This window comes from Hydra vulgaris, chromosome 12 (genome assembly GCF_038396675.1).
Source record: "Hydra vulgaris chromosome 12, alternate assembly HydraT2T_AEP".
NCBI lineage: Eukaryota > Metazoa > Cnidaria > Hydrozoa > Anthoathecata > Hydridae > Hydra > Hydra vulgaris.
In genome coordinates this window covers 33,621,098-33,638,262 of record NC_088931.1, presented here as the reverse complement: position 1 = coordinate 33,638,262, position 17,165 = coordinate 33,621,098, and the positions used below count along the sequence as shown (strand labels likewise).

Below are 17,165 nucleotides of genomic sequence, written 5' to 3'. Positions count from 1 at the left end.
GTTAGTAACTCCTTTTGTTTAGTGTTTTGATTGTTAATCATGTGTTAAAATATTGAAAATACTAAATAAAACATGTTAATGACTAGTTTTATTCAATGTTTTTCCCATCCAAGATGGTAGCACATATTGTGATGGTACTCTGACCCCAAGGATATTAGGTAATAAAATATATTAGGTAAATAGGATGAAAACTAAATAATGGAATTGGATTTAATTTAGGAAGTATTGTTATATGCAGGTGCTGTTTTAAGGATAGACCAATTCAGTGTAAAATCATCAATATTTTTATCTTTTAATTCCCATATATATTTTGACAGCATGGAGTCTTTTGAATACTTTTTATTTTTAAAGGATTGCTTATGATTGGCAAAACGTTTTTTCTATTCCCCTCTGTTAAGCCAATATATTGTTTATCGCATTTTTTTGTCGCAAATTTTTAGAGGAAACAACACATTTATATACCACATTTGATAAACAATTTCCACTAATTGGAAAAATGTTTTTTTGTTTACAATTACAACTTTCTGTCATTTTTTCATTTAGAATTTCTTTTTTGTTTAACAAAGCATTATTGTAACCTTTTATAATTCTTTCCATATTTTTTGTGCAACTGTAACTAACTTTAATTGCATTTTGATTTAAAATTTTATGCAATTATGTAACTAGAGGACAGGAAATGCTTATCGAACAATTTTCAAAACACTTTTTCTATATTAGTGGAAACATTTTTGCTACATGGGGGTTGAACCAAATTACATTTCTAGTTCTATTTTGCTTTTTTGTATTCTTTTTTTCAGGGTCAAATTTTAGTTCAAAATTTTGAAATCACTTTTTTTAAGGGCATCTTCAAAAATTCGTTTAGAGGAATTAAATACATTTTCATTAGAGGAGTTTTGGTTTAGCCTATTATTAATTGATATTGGGATTTGTTTTAGAATTTGGGGTGGATGATTTGAGTTAATACTAATATGCAATAATTTATTGTTTGGTTTTTTGAAAGGCTTATATGAATTTTCAAAGAGGTTAAATGTGACATCAAGAAAATTCACAATTTTCAAATTTATGCGTATTTCGATTTAGAAGCCAATATTTTAAAAAAATTTTATATCTTTTCTGATTTTATCGAGCTGTGGAACAGATTTTTTACGCATTACTATTAAAACATTGTCACGATAAAGGCGTAAATCATTAATACTGATACTTTTACTTAATAAATCTAAAATATATAGTCCAACAAATTTACAAATTTCTGCTCCATCATAACTGCCCATTGTTACATCAAAGCAGTCATGTATGTTTTTCTTTTTCCCAGTTTCCTTATTAAAATAAAGTAAGGTTTTTCTGCAATGTTTTACGGATTGTCTCTTCTGGAATAACTGTGTGGCTTTTTGAAAATTCAATTGTTTCATCTAAAATATTTGCAGTTATTGAGGGGTAAAAATCATTAATGTCAAATTGAATAAATGTTCAGTCTTTTTTTTTTTTGATTATAGAGAACCAATTTATAACACCAGTGGTATTTTTCCACTGTTGTAAATTTAATTTATTTCTAAGAATATTATTAATTTTGTCCAATTTAATTTTGCCTAAATATCCAATCTCACTTTTTGAGGGAACCTATAACCTAAAAGGAAGTTTGTTTAGAAAATTTGGTTTGTGGTCTTTAAGTGTTACAAAGGCTTGGGCAGTTGATTTGATTCTGTTATCAAAGTTTATTTTTTTAGCTATACTTTGGGCTTCAAAACTATTTGCATTTTCCAAACTTTTAGGGGCTTTCTCATAAGAACTAGTAATAGTGTCGCGTAAAATATATTTATTTTTATGCAACAATATGTCGTATAAAAGTAAATGTGTTATAAAAGTGTAACTGTCAAAATATTAAAAAAAATGTTTTTTCACTGGAAAAAAAAAATGTTTTTTCACTGGAAAAAATACAAACCTCCTGACTTATTCTGAGCTGTACAGATATTCGAGTTGTATCCTCATCCACTGAAATAATCTAAATAATGCATGCACATTACTTGTTATAAACTTGAAACAAAATGTCAAACAGTTCTTGATAAAAACATTTATTAATTTCAATAAAATAAGAAAATAGTTGCAAAAAATTCAGATTTGATAATTTTTTATTTCAAAAAAAGTTTCTGTTGGATAGTCTCAATAGTTCTTAAAACTGTTATGGGTAGTTTATATAGTTTTCTTAGTTCTTTTTGTTAATAGTTTTCTATTACATTGAAAGAAGTTGTTAAAACTATTAATAGTTTTCTATTACTGGGATTTACTGTAATAACTGCAGGCGGTCATCCTACAGTTAAGCAGTATAAAATAATTATATTTTATTGATTTTTAAAAATATGCTAGAGCGTTTAGAATTCATTTTCATGTGAGAGCGATTTTAATAACAAGTTAATTAAAAAATTGAAAATTTAACTTTTAAAAATCAAAATTGTAAAATTTAAACTTCAAATATTTTAAATTAAAAATCAAACTAAATGGCTGTTTTGCTTTTACAGTTGTGCAAGGATTTGTATGAGCTGGCGTGTATCTATTAAATACAAAGTATTAAAAATTAAAAACTTTAAATTAATAAACTAACACTAATAATAAATAAGTGTTTAATGACTTTACACCTATGGTAAGCATATCTTAAATAATCTAAATAGAAGAAAAATACATGAAAAAATTATGTAAATTTTTTATGAAATGTTTAATCTTAAATTAAAATGAAAGTTTTAATCTTAAATTAATCTAAAAAAATTAAATTTATTTTGAAAAGAAACCTACTTTACTTTTAGTTATACTTTAGAACTTTTAAAGTTACTAATGATAGTGCGAAAAGCAAAAAAAAATATATTTTAGGCTGCTTAACTGTAGAATTACCCTTCAGGTAAAGGTTACAATAACTACTGCAAGTAATTTACAATAATAACTGCAGTTATTATTGTGATTGAAAAATTGAATAGAATGTGAAAAGTTAAAAAATTTTTACATTAAGAAAAATCTTATTTTAAAGTAACGAGTGATGCGGAAGTTATCGGACAAAATATTATATTTTTTTTAAATAAAGCATTTATCTTTTAATAAAAATATATTATTTTTTATATGAAAAAACACCACCATCTGCAATTGATCTCAATTTTGCTCTGACGCCTTTCATATGCGACTGTAAAAAGTTTAAATCAATTTCTTGTAGTTTTAGTTTAATGCGATCAATCAAAACTTGCTCTGTTGAAGCTTACCGATCTCCCTCGTAAACCTTCTGTGCCAAATGTCCCCAAAAATTTTCAATTGGTTGTGCTTGAGGCACATTTGGGGGATTGGATTCTTTATCAACGTAATAGACATATTGGTCCATCCAATTTAGAGAATCTTTAGAATAATGAGAACTTGCTAAATCTGGCCAAAATAAATAGTTAAAGTCTCCATGATACTTGTGAATAAATGGAAGAAGTCGTTTTTCTAAACATTCATTAATATAGATTGATGAATTGATCGCTACAGGCTTGGAAGTGCGAAACAATGGCTCGGACATACCACGGTCAGATATGGCTATCCACATTAATAATTTTTTTGGAAATTTCTCTTTTCCTATAAAACGAACACTTTCTGGGCATGTCATTTTGTTGTTTGTGTAGTATCCAGAATTTCCAGGCATGTTGTCCCCTGAAAAACAAAAGTATTTTTTGTCATCGATGACTAGAAGCGATTTTGAGTTATAGAGTTGGTTAACTAGTTTCCTGCTTCTTTTCTTTGCCTTTATTTGTTGTTCTATAGTGTATTTTGGAGTCTTTTCACGTTTTCTATATTTAATATTCATTTTTTTTAACTGACGACCAATTGTCGATTGATTTACATCGAATTTAATACCTATTTTTCTCTGACTGACCCCTTTTCGATTGTTGACAAGTCTCATTAATTCGGCTTTCTTTTCTCTAGTCCAGGATGTCGGACGACCAGGGTGCTTTCTATCAGAAAACGATTGAACAGTTTCAAGTCTTTTTAGGTTATCATGTATTGTACTTTGAGCAAATCCTTCCTTTTCAAAATGATTGACAATTTTTTTTATTTTTATATTAGGTTTATTTACAAAAAACATTTTTATTCGCTTTTGAAAAGATTCTCATTCAGTTGCATTTAACCTCATTTTAAATAATTGTGTTTCAAATAATAAAGTTTATATTTTATAGAACGTTTATGCCTACGCATAAAACCACAAAAACTAATTATTATGCTCAAATAATGAAAGTAGGATTTGTCCGATAACTTCCGCATCACCCGTTATAGGGTGATGAGACACTTATAGTTGCAATTACACAGGGGCGTGGTGGCTCTAAAAAGCCCATGCGGGATTTTTATTAAAAGGGCTATATATGTGGGATTTTACCATATATGTTTGATGTAAAGGCCTATACGAAAAAATATATATATATGTATATATATACATATATATATATATATATATATATACATATATATACATATATATATATATATATATATATATATATATATATATATATATATATATATATATATATATGCATATATATATATATGTATATGTATATATATATATATATATTATATATATATATATATATATATATATATATATATATATATATATATATATATATAATAACTGACCTTATTCTAATAAATCATTAATACAAATCAACAAGTTGAGATAATACTATTTGTAATTAATAATATTGTTTGTAATACTTCAAAATAAAAAATGGTAACAACACGATGCAGCGTTTTTGTTTTGATTTCCTTAAAACACAACTTTAACGCATGCAAATACGATTAATATTTTATTGTTTGAAGAATATCGACTAACACCAAATTAAAAATCAAAGATTTTAATTTTTCTATTACTATATAATGATATATATTTTATTGTATAATAATATAAATTTTTTTAAATTTTATATAACTTTTTTTCTAAAATAAATATGGAAAATCTTGAAAAATAAGAAATTCTTTTTATTTTATGAGAAAATTCTTTTTAGTTTATACTTTTGTTTAATTCGGTGTTTTAATATTTTCGCATAAACTCACAACAGCTAAAATGCCGCTTTAAAAATGGTGCCGTTATTGACATAGTTTAAACATAAAAGTTTTTATAATGTAGTTTTATTTAGCATTTCATCATCCTTTTTTTAATCTGTCTGAGGACAAGATATAACGGAGTGATTTCTTTATTTACATACAATAATATAAACTGTATAAAAATAAAAAACTTAATTTATTATTAAAGAAGTTTATATCTGTTTCGAAACGTTACAAAAATGCAAAACATGAGTTTGATCCTTATTTATATAAAACTTAATTTAAAATTTAACACCAAAACATTTTTCTTAAATGAATTAAAACGCAATTTACTATATAGTAATTGTAACGCAAATTACTATATAGTAATTGTATTGCGTTTTAATTTATTTAAGAAAAATGTTTTGTGGTTAAATTAAGTTAATTTAAGTCCGACAATAATAATAGCTATTATTATTGTTGGGTCTGCAGACTTTCTTAAATTTATTTTGTCAAAACTATGATCGTTAAAAACCGTTTATAGGTTCATTATTTTTCTTATGAAAAAAATATCATAATACGCCTCAAAACATCTACTTTGTTTTCAGAGCAATATTATTATTATGCAAAATACTAATATAATTGCGCTCAAAGTTGAAGACTTTAAATCAAGTGATTAATAAAAATTTAATTTGTGCTAACATAAACATTTTAAATAATTGTGGAATTTCTTTAAAATGTAGAAAAAATTAAAATTTGCCAAAAGGCCCATATTTAGCTGAAAAAGTGAAAAGCCCATGCGGTCAATCTCGCTTAGCCTCTGGGGCCACCATGCCTCTGTAATTACATAACATACATTGTAGATTTACTTAACTTATAGATTATGCTTAAGTAAAATACTCTCATCTCCAGATTATAGACAAAAATTATTATTTATATCTTTAGATTATAGATGGAAAACATTATTCTTATCTGCAAAATATAGTTGGAAAATATTAATAAAAATACATCGATTTCAGTTTAATAAATAATAATTTTATGAAAATATAAATAAAAAACTCACTTTTCCAGATAAGTCTTTGTGTGGGCCATTTTGAATATATACATAACAACCAGGAAAATATCCTAAAGCATATAATTTTTAAAAATGTACTTATATATATATATATACATATATATATATATATATATATATATATATATATTATATATATATATATATATATATATATATTCGTATATTTTGATTCACTCCCAACTGGTTGCAAGCAACTACTATTAAGTTAGGAGTTACTAGAAAGCAAAGAATAGAGTTAAAGAGCAAGGAAATGGTTAACAGAAGACTTGAAAAGATGTAGTTTATAAAACACAACTTACAACTTGTCAAGTGTAATACAAATGTAATACAAAATACAAGTGTAATACAACCCACAACTTTCTAAATCATTGTCTATTTTATGGAAATCACTGCCTTTAGGTAAAATTTACATATATAAATATACTCATTTTTAAAAATAAATGATAAATATATATTTTTTTTAAATACTTTTAACTCTCTCCCAACTTTTATCTCTTAATTTAAGTTTTCTTCACATTCAAAACTTTTTCTAATTTTATAACTGAACATTTTGTAAAGTATTCACATAAAAGTAATAATGTTGGGTCAGGGTAACCACATCAGTTTTTACTATGTCTAATAACATCTATCCAGCAACATCTGTAAATGTAATGAGGTATAACTACATCTGTCCAAGAACATCTAAAATTTTATTGATCTGAGTAAAAAGTATATGATTACTACAAATGTAGTTACATCTTTTTAATCATCTAAGTATAATAACATCTGTGCAACAACATCTGGGGATTTTACAGATGTAGTTACATCTTTAAGTATAATAACATCTGTACAACTACATCTGTAAATTCTACAGATTTAGTTACATCTTTTAAATTACATAAAAAATAGCTGCAGGATTTTATGATATTTTTAAATTATAATGTGTAATTTTAACCAGATGTAGTTACATATAAGATTTTTTTCAGATGTAGTTACATCTGGAGGAAATTCTTCCAGATGTTATTGGACTTGGTGAAAAATTACCAGATGTAGTTATATCTTCCTAAAGATGTTGTTAGAGGTCATTGAACTTCCAGATAATATTGGACAGATGTAGTTGGAGTAAAAAAAAATCCAGATAATCTTGGACAAAAGTGTACAGATGATCTTGGACTACTCTACAGATGTTGTTGGACAGATGTAAATATCTTTTACCATTAGGTTTAGGTTCATCAAGTCATTCTAGTGAATACATAGCAGATGAAATAGAATCAAAAGAATTCGAAGGTATTAGAAGAAATTAATCCTGAAAAAGTCTTGGGAATAGTACCAGACAATGCAGCAAACATGAAAAGGGCATGAAAATGATTAAAAGAGCTTTTCTTTTCTTAATTACTATGGATGTATATCTCATGGTCTCAATTTGCTTTTTAATGATTTTATAAAAATGCTTACTCTTAGTGTGTTAATTTCACAAGCAACAGATATTGTAAAGGAAATCAAAAACTCTCACATATTAGGTGCAATATTTAGAGAAATTCAAAAATCAACAGTTGAATTTCATTTCATTAAAACTGCTGATAAAAACCAGGTAATTATATTTTTATATAATTAAGACATAGTTTTATATAGTAATCTGTTTTTATTTCTAATTTTATATTATTAAATTGGAGCATGTGATTAAAATCTATTTGTTAATAGAATTCCAATGTGGCATGTCTTGAGAGTATACAAAAAAATAAACATGCTTTAAAATCTTTGGCCATCTCCAAACATAGTGTATTAAATTCTCCAACAAAAAATAGCTCGTTATCAGATATTTTTTGGGATAAGGTTCAAGAATTTTTAAAGCTGCTAGCACCAATACCTGATGCAATCAAGATAACAAGCCAATGCTGTCGTCTGTAGCTAACATCTTTTATAATTTAGAAAATAATATTAATCAAAACATAGTAGGCAATCCCTTAACAAAAAAAGAGGAAGTAGAAATGAAAGAACTATTCACTAAAAGAAAAAAAAACTTAACAAAAATTCATATGGCTAGTAATCTACTTGACTCTAAGTACCAAGGAAGATATTTAAATGGAAAATAATAGGGTAAAGATTAGTAACTTTTGTTCATTTTAACTAAATTATGTAAATCCATTTATATAATGTCTTAACTTTTTTAACAGATTGATGCATGTTAAGTAATCTATTCAATTGCTGTACACTCATCTAATACCAACATAGATATTTTGATTTCTAATTTAGCAAATTACCAATGTAAAGAAGGAGTTATTTCAGAAAATTTATATGTACAGCCATTGACTTAACATTTGCTCCAAACTGGTGGAAGGGATTATGTTAATCTACTTAATTGTTAAAAATATCAGCAAAAACTCTTTAGCTTCCTACTACAAGTGCTGCTTGTGAAAGAAGTTTTAGCAGTTATGCAAATATTCACAAAATGTCAGAAGAAACAGATTGACAAATGAAAGAGCAGGAAAATTAGTGTTTGTATCACAAAACTTAAAATTAGAAGCAATGGATATGTGTGTAGCACAACAACCAATCTTGCCTAAAGAACCAGTAAATATTTTAGATAAATCTCATGAATCAATAAATGTTTCAGAAGAAGAGTCACCTGAACAAGAATTTTACCAAGAATCAGAATTTCTAGCCAGAATTTTTCTGTAGATGAATTTTAAATTTAAAAAGTTAAAATAAACTTGTTTCTTATCAAGTTTTGAATTCAAAATTTAACAAAATTTGAATTTTGAAAAAAACAAATAACTTATTAACCATTTTACAAATAAAAAAAAATAAGTATTTTATTAACTCTTTTGCTTTGAATTGAACTCTGTTCACATTTAATAAAATTAGATAGATTTTAATATATTCTAATTTAGAATCTAAACTACTCAAACAGAACTAAATAGAAACATTTTAAAAAAAGTTAAGGATAAGTAAAGAAACAAACAAAATAAGAATCTGTAAAAGCCAAAAAAACCAAAAAACTCCAAAGAAAAACACCCAAAAAACATGTTTTTTAGGGTAAAAGAAACACAATAGCAAAAAAACTCATTTTTTTGCAACTCTAGGTTATGAGTCAGGAAAACATGAAGATTGGAGAGAATTCCAAAGGGTTGAAATGCGGGGAAAAAAACTAGATGAATAAAAGCTTTTAGTTTTGAGATATAATATATAAAATAATTATCAATAACAATGCAGATTTAGCATTTGAAAATGCTACATAGCTAGCCGAATTAAATGTGATAAATCAATTTTACATGCATATTTTTTATAATATATGCATTAGATACAATTATGTTAAAAAAATGAATATGATATAAAAAATCATTGATTAAGCACATTAAACATATGACTTTTGGTATATCCAGTTTCCTGTATAAAAAATAAATAAACTTTGGTTTGAGAGTAACTAAAAAGTCATGTTTTATTTACTTTTAGAAAAAAAATATCACCTCCAATGATCCTTGATTACTTTCTTTTACATGCATACTTTTTATAATATGCCCATTAAATGCAATTATATAAAAAATCATTGATTTTGCAAACTTAAACATTTTTGCACTTGCCAGCACGCACGCAAATACCTTGGTGAGCGCTTAAAAAATTGATTGTAAAAAATATACAAGCATTTTTTTTAAATTGCAACAAATCTTTTTGTTCATTAAATACTTTGATGAAAAATTGTGATAACACTTTTATGTAAGGATTGTTTTATTTAGAATTGAAATAACTTTTTTTTTCTTTCTAGTTTTTATTTTATTATTTTATTTAGAAATTAAGAGCAACTTTCTGTAAGAATTAAAGATCAATAGTGATATCTAAAATTGATACTTTTTTAAATATGCTGTTGTAAATGAGTTAAGGCTATAGATGAAATGAAGATCAAAAAGTCAAACTTTACATACTTTTGAAGCATGATATTTTATCTTTTTTAGATCTAAATTAGCCAATAAACAATAATCATGTGAAATAATCATTAACAAGTATGTACTTTGTTCTATTTTAAGATTTCAAAATGCTTTTGACACTTTTGGTCAATATTTTTAAATTTGTCAAACTTGTAAGTCCAATGTCTAGAGAACCAATGAATATTTAAAAAAAAAACGTTTGGAATTAAGCTTATAGTATGATAACAACATTTTAAAAATTTGTTTTACCAATTATGTAATAATTATGTAATAATTATTTTATTTAGAATTCAAATAAAACTTTTTGCTATTTTTAATTTAAATTTTTTTATTTTATTGTTTTTATTTTAATTTTTTCATTTAGAATCTATTTATCTACATTATTTCACTGCTTTTTTTTTAATTTTAAATAGCAAATAAGAATGAACTTTTAAAACTGCGCATGCCACCCTAATACTGACCATTCAGTCAGCACTTTTTTGTGCGAAAGCATTAAATTTAAACTGAGAAAACAGTGGGTCCCTCATTTTTTTTCTTCAAAAGTATATCAACCTAAACCTTAAAAGAATAAGAACTTTATAAAGATTTTAAAATTTAAAATCTTTTTTATTAAAAACATTTTTAAAATGCTATTGCTACAAAAAGTCATAAAAAAATAACCATATTAAGCATTGTTTCAAAATATTGTTTTTTGTATATAAATATTAAGTAATTAATTTTTATCAAACACCATTATTATTTGTATTATATCTATAGAACTCAGATTATCTTGAGGTCCAGGTTGAAATACTTTTAAACAAGAAAAGTTTCAGTGGTATATTCAGTGCAAAATAAATCAAACTAATGACTTTTTGGTTACTTTCAAACTAAAGTTCACCTTTTTTTTTTTTACAGGAAACTGGGGCTACCATAAAGCCATAACATTAATTCATCAAGCCATGGCGGGAGTAAATGAGTGCAAGAGAAGCTCTCCTAAGACCAATATGGCGAGCCATGCGAGCTGCTCTTCTAAACTGCTTTTTATGAGAGCTTTTGGTTTTTGCACAAGCTATCTGTTTATTTATATAAAAATTGCTTATTAAATACAAAATTTAGTTTTATACTTGTTACTAGCATATGTTTGTAACGTTAATGTTACAATAATATACACATAACAAGATCATTTATTTCGCTGTGAAAAAATTCTTTAGACATAAAATTTTTTTAACTTAGCAAAAACCGCGCCTGTTAGTTATCCAATGAATTAAATTTTTTTGACTTTGTGTTTTTCATTTCAGTTACAATAATAATTAAACTTTTGAGAGAAAAAAAAATACTTTTGCAAGAGCTGTAAGTTGCTCTTGTAAACTGTTTTAGGGGAGTGTGGGCGAGAGCGAGAGCGAGAGCTAAAGCTCTCGCTTCCCGCCGAGACCTGAATCATCATAGTGTCTTCATTTCAGCACTTTTGTTGGTTGGAATATAAAAAATATCATAAACACATAAAATTTAGCAAAAATGTAAAAATAAGTCTTATAATTTCCTAATTTAACTCTAAAATTTTAAAAAATTAAAATTTAGAAAAATTCTCTCTTTTTAAAATCCAATGTTAAAATATTCTTTTCTTTATTATCTAAAAAGATAATAAAAATAAAGAATATTTTAATATTGATTTTAAAATGCTTAATTGATAAGAATTTGTGTCTTTTAAATTCTTATTCTCCTAAAAATAAGATCACTGATTTTTTTAAATTAATACCTATTGAATTATCTTTCACTTCTTCACTTAAACCTTTAATATGCCTTACTCTTCCATCTTTTTCAATGATTGGAGTGTAATCCTAAAAACATGGTATATTATAGAATTTTATCATATTAATTTCATTCATTCATATTCAGACATTTTATTTACATAGTAAATAAATGATGTCTTTGTCTTTTTTTTTCTTTGGTGTAAATTTTTATTTTTTATCTTGTTTTTACTTTAAACAAATTTACTTATTTTAAGTAAAAGCAGAACAAAAAAACTAAAAATATAAAAAATTTACTCTAAATAAACCTAAAGTAAATTATATATATATATATATATATATATATATATATATATATATATATATATATATATATATATATATATATATATATATATATATATTTAAAATTGTTATTTTTTGAATTCATATTTTTAAATTCAAATTTATAATAAATTTTCTCTTGCATATTCATCTGTTTTTTGATTTTTTTTTCTGTTATAATTTAAACATTGATAATTTTTATATTTAAAGTCATATTATTGTTGCATCAGAATATTGCTGCAATATGACTGGAAACATTTTTTTTTTGTGAATAAAAAAATTTAAAAAGGATAAATAAAAGTCTTATATAAATATGATATCATGATATTATTAGCTATATAATAATATCATGATATCATTGATACATTAGCTATGATATCATATTGCTTATTATCATGCTTCACTAATTATCATGCCTTGATTATTGTATTATGTTACTTATTATGTTGTCATCAATTATATAACTTAGAGACAAACTTAGAGATACAACACATCATTTTTACTTTACCAACGAGAGCTTAACTGTGCACATTGCCAAACACTGCTAAAAACCACCAAGAATGCATTCTCAACAGATTGTTGAGAAAAATTACACACTTGCCAAACACTGCTAAAAACCACCAAGAATGCATTCTCAACAGATTGTTGAGAAAAATTACACAATAAAATTTGATGAATTCAGCAAACAGCTTGTACATAATTTCACAACTTCATCAATTCAAGATCATGCTAGATGTGTGAGGACTGTTAAACATTGCAAGGAATTAAATTGAGGTGGGTTCCTGAAAGTTAGCTTGGGAATTATTGAATTAAATCACAAACCTAGCATTCCCCAAACAAAACTTAACTGCACAAGCAAAGTTTTTAAGGATACTGGTGTTAAATGACAACTCATTACCGCTTTTTCTGAGCAGCTTCAAGAAAATTATACTAATGTTTTGCAAGCAATTGAGCTGATTAATTTGAAAAACCAGGAATTTATCCTGTTCTGTGATCTAATTCTGTGATTTTGGATACAACCTTGATCCAAATTACCCGCAAATAATTGAAGCATTCAGTGTGTCTTATCTGGCATTGCAAAATGTATCTGTAACATGTGTCTGTCCATGCAGTATTTCTCCATGTGAGATTTCATCAACAGACATGGCCATCGTGGGCTTTACTCAGACCAGGCAACAGAAGCAATGCATCACATCTTTCAGATACATTGCCAAAGGTACAATAAGCCCAATCATCATCCAGAATACAGTAAAAAGTTGCAATGCTGCCTTGTTGACTTCAATAGTAAACATTGCATGTGAAAAGTCACTTTAAAAAGGATATAAGAATGAATTACTTTAGAGTTTGTTCTATGTAAAAGAAACAGTTTTTTTGTGAATATATTTTGTTTGTTACTTGTATAAATTCAAGAATATATCATTTTGCTTTCCTTGTTTATATTGATGTAAAAAGAAGATTTTTACTACTGTAAAAAGCAAAATAAGCTGTCATTTTGCAGTTTGTGCAATCAATAAAATATCCAGTAAACGCAAGACGTGTTTAACATGTATATAATACATTTTAGTATATTTATTAAACGTTTAAAACGCTATATCATTTTGCTTTCCTTGTTTATATTGGTGTATAATGGAGATTTTTACTACAGTAAAAAGCAAAATAAGCTGCCATTTTGCAGTTTGTGCAATCAATAAAATATCCAGTAAACACAAGACGTGTTTAACATGTATAAAATACATTTTAGTATATTTATTAAACGTTTAAAACGCTATATCATTTTGCTTTCCTTGTTTATATTGGTGTATAATGGAGATTTTTACTACAATAAAAAGCAAAATAAGCTGTCATTTTGCAGTTTGTGCAATCAATAATATATAAGGGATGCTTACTGGGATGAAAATTTAAATGTAAATAACTTGCCAGGACATTGTAATCTGATTTTGATAGGGATCACTTATATGTAAGTGATTCCCATAGTGTGGGCTATCATTCCACTAAAGGCTTTTTCCGGGTCAGAAAGTTAACAATAGAACCTGTTTTATAACACTGTGGAGAGTTCAAAATTGGTTGATAATAGTAATATTAGATGGCAGTATGAAGATGTTAGTCTGAAAAATAATAGAAATAGTATTAGGCAAATTAAAAAAAAAAGTTGCTGAAATGAAAGAAATAGGTTTAAGCAAGATAAAAGTAATTAAAATAATAATCAAAAATTAAAATAATAATGCAAATTTTAAGAAATGGTGCTAGGCAAGCTAAAGATAATTTAAATCTAAATAAAGACTAGTTAGGCAATTGAAAATAATTGTAGCTGAAATAAAAGATATCAGTGAGGAAAAATTATTCATCTATAAATATACGAAACGATACTAGATAAAGAAGAAGAATGAATAGTATCTCAAGAAATAATGCTATTGCAGAGAACAATTAATCAGGAGAAATGAATCCATTTTGTCAGAATTGTGGTGCTAAGAAATTTCTTGATAAAACACATACTTAATCCTGTCATGAAAGGTAGTTTGCTTACACTTTTACACTTTTACTTTTTCTACAAACTTTTCAAGATTTATATACAGAGAGTTATGTAGATTACAATTACAACTTTTGTTGATAATTTAACAAACACTCTGAAAACTTAAAACAATACTAATGAAACATCCCATAAAAAAGCTTTTGAGGCTTGATTATATGTAGTAATAGGTGTTTACTTCAAGTAGTTTTAAAATTCTACTTTAAAATTCATAAGATTTTTTTAAGTTACAAGATTTTCACTCATATAACATTTTTGCAACTGGTATGGTGTCAAAAATGAGGTGTAAAATTTTATGATCGAAACTACACAGAAGTATCTAATTCAGGATCCTTCTAGAAGAGTTGAGGGTATATTTACTAATAACCTGTATTAAAGATTCCTTACTGTAGGTTCATAAAATTATTTTTCAAATTTTATGACCAAACAAACAAAAATTCATTTAAAATAGCTGATTTTGAAGTAACATCATCTCAATTGTTCAACTAAACATTTTCTACCAGACCCACAATTATTGGGGGTTTTTATTGGTGATAAACCGTTTTATAATAAGCTATTATCTAATGTATTTAAACTATTGGTAATCATTATTGGTTGGGTCCAAATTAATTAGATAAAAAATTTGAAACAGAATGCTATACTGTTCTAAAAATCATGAAGTATGTACTAGTTTTGATTGCATCATCTGCATAAAGATGATGCTAACTGACAAAACTTTATCAGCAAAAATTCATCAGTTTAATTTAAAAGGATCACAACTTTCAAGAGATTATTCATTAAGACGCATCAAATATCATTTTTAAATTGGCAAATTAGATGTAACTTTTTTTCATTAGTTCTTTTATGAGTGTTTAATCTGCAAAATAAAGAAAAATGAATAGCATCCACTTTATAATTGTAAAGATTGGACAGCAAAGCATCAATAGATAGACTAATATTGTTAAAAAAAGGTGCACTATGTGCCTACCCATTCTTGGTCACGGTTTTCCTTGTCACTGCATTCCAGGAACACGCTATTAAAATGGAAGGAGAATAGCAAAGAGAGATCCTACAGGAGCTGAGCAATTTCAGTAAATTAAATGAAAGAACCAATACCATCTACACTTAGTTTCTTATGTTATACATTTCGAACTACTTTAATAAATACAATTATCTTTATATTTTTCTTTTTTTAATTAAAGAATCAGTATAGCATTTATTTTAAGAATCTTTGTCAACTCAAAGTATGGTACAGATTCAGCAAAGCATTAAACAACACAAAAATGAGAAAACTCAGATCAACTCAAAATCTATAGCTCTATAAGAATAATTTCCAAACTTTTAGCAAAAGTAAGGTAAAGTTGGAAAAAAGCTGAATGATCACTTTACTGTAACAAACTTTATGTTATCCTGTGACAATTTGATGCACCATGTTGTAAACTGTCACAGTCTAAATAGCGTTGCAAAACTGTCACAAAATCTAAAAAGTTAAAAAATTTACAAAATGTGAAGTTTAGGAAAGGATGGAGGTGATGCATTTCTGAGAGCTTCGCCTTATCTTAACTGATAAGATAGATGAGACAAAGCTTTTCGTTTTGATTCCAGAGACATCTTCCCAGACATTCAAAATATCTAATGTCAAGCAACAACTCATCACTGCACATGAACAAGACACACCAGAAACCTATTTGAAAGTAAAAGCTTGTCTTAAGTTGATAAAGGCTCTAATTCTTTGATTATTTCTTGTGACATAAATCTTTCAAACATTCTGTGTGGTATACAGTCTCATAGCAGTAAACATCCATGTCCTTGGTGTGATGTTAACTCCTCAAACCTAATAAACTGCAGCTGGCTTTTGGTGAGTTAAAAAAAGAAATTTTGGTGAGTTAAAAAAATATATAATTTTGGAGGAGACATCAAAAAGTCAAAAACTGGACAAGCTTGTGTTTAAAGTTATTTCAGCCATAGAGCTACATTTGCTATATAAGGTGGTGAATCACTTGGTCAAAAATCTTTTTGATCCTAGCTAGACCCAGGTGCTAAAAAATGGCCAGCACCAATTTACATTCAAATTCAGTTAAATCATGAAAGCATTTCAAATATAACAATTGCATGAAGCTTTAAGGAGGATTGGATTCGTTGAAGAATCTTCAATAAATCCAATCCTCCCAACTCCATAGAAAAGGATCATGAATTAGACACTCCCATGTAGTTACTAATTTAAACTTTTATCAAAAAATGTTTTGCACAATGCAAATGTAAAAAAATGTAAATGTAAATAACTAACATCTAATAAATAACTAACAGCTTTAAAATAAATCTCCATTTAAATCTCCAACCTGGCAAAAAGACTATCAGCTGGTAGAACAAAAAAAAAGTTAAAAGAATTTTTATTGGCCTTTAAAATCTCCCTGCGGGCAGTGGACGTCCTTAGACGCCCGACAAACTTCGAGCAATTGTCCAGACATCCAACTGACGCCTGTGAGACATCTTTGGACCTCCGATGCCAGCTGAGCTTCTTAAATACATTGACATTCAAAATTATGTGACAAAATAACTATATAAATTAAATAATAAATCTCGCACAGATTTCC

The 17,165-nt window shown here is 26.5% G+C and overlaps 1 protein-coding gene across 1 annotated transcript in view; it reads right to left on the bottom strand.

The window, feature by feature from the left end:
• LOC100197791 (G-patch domain and KOW motifs-containing protein) overlaps window positions 1-17,165 on the bottom strand; it is a 48,775-nt gene that overhangs the window by 13,762 nt on the left and 17,848 nt on the right. The window contains exons 5-7 of the mRNA XM_065813001.1: window positions 11,750-11,831; window positions 6,098-6,159; window positions 1,940-1,999 (exon numbers count right to left, since the gene is read on the bottom strand). Coding sequence (XP_065669073.1) covers window positions 1,940-1,999; window positions 6,098-6,159; window positions 11,750-11,831 — 204 coding nt within the window. The remainder of the gene's footprint in view (window positions 1-1,939; window positions 2,000-6,097; window positions 6,160-11,749; window positions 11,832-17,165) is intronic.